The following is an 8,038-nucleotide window of genomic DNA, read 5'->3' on the forward strand; positions in this document are numbered from 1 at the left end:
TAGTTTTTTTATTCATCATTTTTATATTAACTAACACCTACCTACAACCCTGTTTTCCTTCTTCCATAAATTAGATAAGTAAATTTATTAAAACATAAATGTGTCTGTATAGTGTGCAAGTGTCTAGTTAGAACTATTTGAATCATGTTGGGGTGTGTTTTAACATTCAAACCAGTAAAGTTTCATACCAACTTGAAGAATGCCCACAATTTTAATGAGTATTAATTTATGCAAATCTTGGGATTTTATGATTCTTGTTTTCATCAAATCTAATTTCAAATAGTAAAACAAAGTGAAGAAAGTACCAAAACAATAACAGCTCCGCAGCTTATTTGATTTCTTGTATACTTAATAATTGAGAAACAAATTCAATAAGAGAAATAATAATAAAAATAATCATAATTAGTAGTACGAGTTACTAGTTACTGATTACCATAGGTTCTAGCTCTAGTAACTCTTTCGCCCAATGACTTTCTTTCACAACAAACCCCATTTCATAGGATAAAAAATGCACTAATCCTACTCAAGGTTACAAGTGCATTAAATATAAAAGAATTAACAGAGTCTAGAAGTACAATATTAGACCAAACAAGAGTACCTAACAATTTGTACCAAGAATTTACAAAGAGGACCAAACAAAACCAAACATGTTTGTTGGGAAAAAAAAAAAAAAAACAGAGCATTTTTTGTACCTAATAAACACTTGCAGAAGAAAGGACCAAAGAAACCAAATGTGTTGGAGGAAAACAAACAATTATGAAAAATACAACAATACTCAAAAGGGTTAAAACAGACAGAGAAAATATTTTTATTTCATTGAGAATGCTCAAAACAAGATCAACTCATCATAAAGTATAAGAATTTTTTTTGCAAGATTTGACTTAAGCTGTAGTATAGTGAACTAACTCCACCAAAACAATTTGAACATATACATACCAAAGTAGAGCAGCAGCACTAATTATTATTGTACTAATAAAATATTAAATGATATCAATTTTGCCTATAAGCAATATAATTAGCCAAAGCAATTAAAGGAGCAGCCTTTATGGGATCAAAACCAGAAAGATGCTGTTTGGCTTCTGTGTTCAATTGCTCAGCAAATTCTCTTGATTTGTCAATACCCATTAGCCTTGGATAAGTAACCTTATCAGCCACCAAATCTTTCCCAGCAGTTTTACCCAATTCTTGAGAAGATTTAGTCACATCAAGAATGTCATCAACAACCTGAAAAAGCAAGCCAATACACCTAGCAAAGCTCCTAAGTTTTTCAACTTCTTCATCTGTACCACCACCAAGAATAGCCCCCAAAACAACAGAAGCTTCTAGAAGAGCCCCAGTCTTATGGAGATGAATGAACTCAAGTTGTTCAAGCCCAACATTAGCCAAACCCTCTGAATCAATATCAACCACTTGACCAGCCACTAATCCTTCTGACCCAATTGACTTAGCAAGCTCACCAATCGCCCTGACAATCTTGGCTGCCGGAACACCAACGGTAGAGACCGCCATGTGCTCAAAAGCAAAGGCTAAAAGTGCATCGCCGGCTAAAACGGCCACGTCTTCTCCGAAGACTTTGTGGTTTGTGGGCTTTCCACGGCGGAGGTCATCGTTGTCCATACAAGGGAGGTCGTCGTGGATTAGAGACATGGTGTGGATCATTTCGACGGCGCAGGCAGCCGGCATGGCTACGGATTCTTTTCCGCCGACGAGTTCACAGGCTGAGAGACAGAGCATGGGTCTGACTCGTTTTCCTCCGGCGAGGAGTGAGTAACGCATGGACTCGTGTATCATAATGGGATCTCTGAGCAAAACGGCTGAGTCTAAAGCTTGGTTGACTGAGTTGGCTTTTTGGACCATGTAAGACTTGAAATTGAAGATGGATTTTTCTTCATCGCCTTCTTTAACGGCTTCTTGCTCGGTTAGAACAGCTGAGATTGATGAAAATGGTGAAGTGGGTCGTTTTTGTTTTGGGGTTTGGATTGAAAAGGGTGTTTTTTTCAAAGGGTGGTAGAGATTGAGATTGAAAGTTGATAAGGATCTGGATCTACCTCCTTGGTTGAACATGGAACAGGTTTGAACCCATGTGAGATTTACAGTGCTCATCTTCTTAGTCTTGGCAAAGATTGAAGCTTTTTGATTTTGTGAAAATGAACAAAGCAAAGACACTCTGTGCTAACAGATTTAAAAGCTTGTAAAGGTTGAATTTTTAAATAAGAATCTATTGCATTCTCATTCTGTGAATCTGCACAATTGAGAAAAATTTTCAGAATGGGAAAGAGGGAGGGAGTGTGGATACAAGGAAGGTACAAAATGGGGTCTTTAAAAGTAATGAGAGCAATATAGGAAGACCAACCAAACAAGAAAAAACATAGGACAAGGATAGGATATTAGGATTGGATGGCGTTATATATCTAGAATCTCTTTGTTTTAAAAAATTAAAAAAAAAAAAAACATTTATCACAAATAATTTTTCTGTGTATCACTCCATCCTTAACTGGAAAAAATAAATAAATACATAAATAAAAAAATTATCTATTAAGTATGTGTTATAAATATTAATAATTATGTAGATGTCAAAATTTTTTATTTATTGTCATTAATTGTAATCAACATTCCTCTTTTTCTTAGTTTTCCTTTTTCTTAGTTTCTTAATATTTTACTCTTGTATTTGTATAAATAAGGGTTCACCCCATTGAAATAAACAACTCAGAAATTCTCATTCACTTTCTCTTTCTCTTTTCTTCTTCTTCTTTCTTCTCATCTACTTTATATAATTTTATATTATTTTATAACACGTTATAAGCACGAATCTCTGCCCAAGCTTCAAGCATGAGTCTCTGTCCAAGTCCCAATGTAAGTATTTTGTTAAAGTTCTTGAATTGTTTCAAAGTCATGATACACTAAATATATATATTTATATATATATACTTATCTGACTGAAACAATTTCAAGAATCTTCTGTTTTCTTTTTTCATTTTTTATCTATATATCTATATATCTATATATTATATATGTATGTATATGTTTTTATATATTTATTATTGATTTCATATATATATACATATTATGTTCTTATCATTCATAATATTTACAATATATGTGTGTCAATGATATGATAGAGAAAATCTGTATAAATTATACATATGTCCAAAAGATTATGTATCATCGATAAAATATTGCACATATCGTGAAGATTATGCATCATCGATAAAATATTGCATATATCCTGAAGATTATGCATTCTCGATAAAATATTGCATATATCCTAATGATTATGTGTCTTCAATAAAATCTTGCATATATCCTGAAGATTATGCAAACGTAATATTCATTATATAGTTGACTTATATATAATGAAAGAGATGAATACATATTTATATATATGTCCTTGTATTCTTTGAGGACAATGAAAAGTAATCTAATATCGATATAAATTTTGACAAACATTTCCTGAAGTAAATGTTTTATATTTATCGAAGAAAAAAATGATTGTATTTATGTGAATACAACTAAAGAATCATTAAAAATGATTATTATGGATGCAATTTTATAGTGGATTTTGAATACCCAAAAAGAATGTTAAGAAAATTGCATTGAAACATCAAAGTATAAGAATAACAATGAGCATGACTAATGTTATTTAAATACATGAGGCATGTATTTATTGTTCATCATTCCCTGCAGAGAATGATACGAATCGAAGTCAATTACTTTTAAAGATTCCTCGTATTAGTCATGTTATTATACATTGTTATTACTTGCAATGTTGGAAATTATTGAATCTGACATATATTAAAGATTAAATTTTGCATACATCTTGGAGACTATGCAAAAATTGCATTCATATATATTCTTTGAAATATCGTAAAAGAAATTGTTGAATAATTTCTTATATTTTTATGGATGAACAAGTAATAAATTTTTAAGAAATTTATAATAAGGTTCTACTTGTTCAACGTCGTTTCCCGAAGTGAATGTAATGATTTTAAATAATCAATGACATTATTTACTACTCAAATATTTCTAGAAAAAAGTGGAAACAACCAAAATATGAGATACCACACACAATCAAAGTGCATGAAATCTATATATCATGTGTGGAATTGAATAATAGTGATCGCGTACCTGTAGTACGGACACACTTATAATCAAGATAAAAGTATACTTGATTATTTAATAGAATGTGAATTGTACAAACTTATTGTGCATTTAAAATATTTAAATATCATTACCTAAAGAGAATGAATAGACATGAAATTCTATTTCAAAGAATATAGATTTCACATATATTGGTAATGCCAGAAGCAAATTAATATATACATATTTTATTATTTCTTGAAATCAATAGTTTCAAACTATTGTTGGTACAGGATATGTATATATATAGTTACTATATAATTCAGTTTGCATATTCCTAAAAGTGGATATATAATTTACTAATATTTGTTAGTAATCCAATATAGTCAAAGTGATAAAGAATCACAAAATGATTATTTGAAAAGCTTCCTGAAGAAGTCTTACATACAATTGCTACTTTGAGTAGTAAAATATCTTTGTATGTACCTAGATGTATAACTTTTATCTAGTTATGAAAGTGATAAGAAATAACTTATTATATGTACTGGCTGTATATTTAAATATATAATATATCAAGTCATGATAATCAGACTGATGAATAGTCTATTAATAAATTAGACGACTTGTTAAAAAAATACTAGGAAAAAATGAATGATATATTATGGTTATATCTATTTGACCATTATAACAACATGATGAAGTTGTCATGTACATTTTATATTATACACATCATTGAATTGATGATAGTGATTCCTGAAGAAATATAAAGTTTGATAAACATAATAGTGACTCCTGAAGAGTGTATATGTTTTGGAGAATAATATAATTATATTATTCGTGTATATAAAAATGAAACTTGTAATGATTATGTTGTAGTGATTTTATATTACCTTATGAAAGTTTCATTGAAATACAAATTATAGTGAGCTTGAAGTTCATGAATTGAATTATTTTGACATGATCAACCATATGCAATAAATTGTCAAAAAATTTGACTAAATTTTGTTGAAGAACCAGAAGATTCTTCTCATTGTTAATTAATAAGGCTCAAAAGAAGAATGTGCATATATTTGCACATAAAAAATATTTAAATTATATTTCTTTAACAATCTTGAGCCATTGTTAGATTTTTATTGTATAGTTTCTTTTCGATGTAATAAGATTATATGATCATGCATTTACAAAATGTGTAAATTTATGTATTTCTAATTATACACGTATGACTCATTCTTAGAAATGAATTAAGTTCATAAGGATTGAACTTGAAACTGAAGTTTATTGAACCTGAAGTTCAATGTCATATAGTATATATAAGTTTAAATAAATATTGATTCATTGTGATATACTGAAATCCCTACAGGTATATTAATATTATTAGATATCACAATTTTTAAAAATTCTCTCGATCAGGGGGAGAGAAGCAGTTGGGATCGATGATAATTTTTGAAAAATAATCCTTGCACAAAGTATATAAGAACAATATAATTCAAAATGATATATACCAACTGCAAATCAATATTATTCAAAGTTGAGTTAGAATGAGTTGAAAACGCCTAAAGCGTAAATGAACAATATAGAAATTATTAGTAAATGTTCATTTGATTTGCCCTGAAGTTGTTAAATCTAGAGGTACTCATGGAGATACTTTAATGTTATAAAGTATTAAAATGATAATCGTGATGAAAACGGTACTTGAAGAGACTCCCAAAAGAAGTTAGACTTAACACATTTGATCATAATTGAATCCCTGAAGTGACTCTATATAGGTACCTATAAATGATAAACATATTTAAAAAATATGTAATTTAAAGAGATCTCTATAAATTATGTCAATATGAGAGGAAATTATCATTTATTGAAATTTTTGTCGACAATAAATATTGAATGTGTACATATGCAATAAACTAACATGAGATAGCAAGGATCATGGTATTAGATTTGTCGAGAATTATCGACATACATTTTGTTTTTGGCCAAAATATTATGACGCGGTCCAGGCAAATTTACTCACATAAAGTGAAGTAAGACCTGTAGGGTGTGCAAATATATATTTCTAATGAGAAATTTACATATATGTATTTGTACATAATGAATTGTTGTACAAAGTTTGCATAGACATGAGATTGATTAAAATAAGGCTTAAATATTGAGAAAATATAATCATGATTTGATTATAGCCTGGAATATATTTTATGAGGATTTATAAGCGTCACATAAATGTTGCAACAAAATGTTATTTATTTGGAGCTCCTAATATAGTGAGAATTTGAAATAAGCCTTATCTAAAAATTCTAGAAGAATTTAATACATGTCTTAAGTGATATAAATTCAAAGTCGCGCGCACTATATGACAAAGATCTTTGTATGAAATAAAGACATGTAAGTAAATTATTATTTGAAAAATACCTATGGTTGTCTATGCAATATAAATTCGTAAATTATACGTTGTGATAGACTCTTGAAGAGTTTTTGATTAATTGAAGAACAAACTTTTATTTCTTTTGTATATCGAGAAATATTATATGTATAAAGTTTGTTCATTAGTATTGAAGTCCTGAAGTACTTCATATGTATTAAGAATTATATATATATGATCATTTGATATGGAAATTAAGATCATACAACAAGATGGAACAAATATATAGTCTTGGAGTACCATCATTGTCACAAATGAAAATTTATAGTACCATTAATGTGTTATGTTCATATCTACTTGAAATTTTAAATTTTAGTATGAACAAAGTTGTGTACACACATGAATGATACAATTAGTTGGATAAAGACTAATGTTCCACGAACCCCTCATCTATAATTTAGAAGTCCATACATACTCTAGAAGAGTTATAGAAAATATATGCAAAGATTGTATATGATGATATTTTGAAAGTGATAACAATAATCTTATGAGATATATTATCACCAAAAGAATTATGGATCATATGTGCATGAGGGGGAGACATATTCATGTTGCACTCTTTTTCCCTTAGCTCAGGTTTTGTCCCACTGTGTTTTCCTGGCAAGGTTTTTAACGAGGCAACTTGCAAATAATTATGAATATGAAATATATATTGTACTCTTTTTCCCTAGCTCAGATTTTGTCCCACTGGGTTTTTCTGACAAGGTTTTTAACGAGGCAACTATAAATCATGTTAACATACTTGCATTTTATGAAGCAAGTAGAGAATGTGTGGGAGTGAGATCATTGACATAGCATATTCGGGAAACATATGGATTGCACTCTATAAGAAGTATCAACACAAACAGTTCTCTATGGATAATACTGCTTGCATCCCTCAACTAAAAGGAGGTACATTGAAGGAGATAGAGTCAGAACACATTTCACAAAATTCTTCTTTATACGCTTCAAGAAAATACATATTGGTGTTCAACATATTCAATCAAGTGTCAATCTTGCAAACTTATTCACAAAGTTATTACCAACATCAACATTTGAGAAGATGGCAGACAAGATCGAAATTCGTCGATTAGAAGATCTCCACAAATGCCTAAATGAGGGGGAGTTAGTTTACACTATATTCTTTTTCTTTGATCAAGTTTTCAGCAAGATTTTTTATTATGGACATCCAAAGGGGAGTGTTATAAATATTAATAATTATGTGGATGTCCAAATCTTTTATTTATTGTCATTAATTGTAATCAACATTCCTCTTTTTCTTAGTTTCCCTTTTTCTTAGTTTCTTAATATTTTACTCTTGTATTTGTATAAATAGGGATTCACCCCATTGGAATGAACAACTCAGAAATTCTCATTCACTTTCTCTTTCTCTCTTCATCTTCTTCTTCTTTCTTCTCATCTACTTTATATAATTTTATATTATTTTATAACAGTATGTACTTTTTTTTTTCTAAGTAACTTGTGCTATAAATATTTATATTTAATTTTTTATTATAAATAAATATTTAAGTTTAATTTTTTTGTGGTAATAATATTTGTGGTAAT

At 29.2% G+C, this 8,038-nt stretch overlaps 1 protein-coding gene across 1 annotated transcript; it reads right to left on the reverse strand.

Moving 5' to 3' along the window:
* Positions 1-784: 784 nt before the first annotated feature.
* LOC115714435 (geranylgeranyl pyrophosphate synthase, chloroplastic) lies at positions 785-2,487 on the reverse strand. The gene has a single exon (XM_030643142.2). The coding sequence runs from the start codon at positions 2,101-2,103 to the stop codon at positions 991-993; it is 1,113 nt and encodes a 370-aa protein (XP_030499002.1). The 5' UTR covers positions 2,104-2,487; the 3' UTR covers positions 785-990.
* Between the last annotated feature and the right edge of the window lie 5,551 nt (positions 2,488-8,038).

Source organism: Cannabis sativa, chromosome 4 (genome assembly GCF_029168945.1).
Source record: "Cannabis sativa cultivar Pink pepper isolate KNU-18-1 chromosome 4, ASM2916894v1, whole genome shotgun sequence".
Taxonomy (NCBI): Eukaryota; Viridiplantae; Streptophyta; class Magnoliopsida; order Rosales; family Cannabaceae; genus Cannabis; species Cannabis sativa.

Excerpts from the sequence above, each read along its gene's own strand:
- LOC115714435 (XM_030643142.2), bottom strand. The coding sequence starts at position 2,103 with ATGAGCACTGTAAATCTCACATGGGTTCAAACCTGTTCCATGTTCAAC.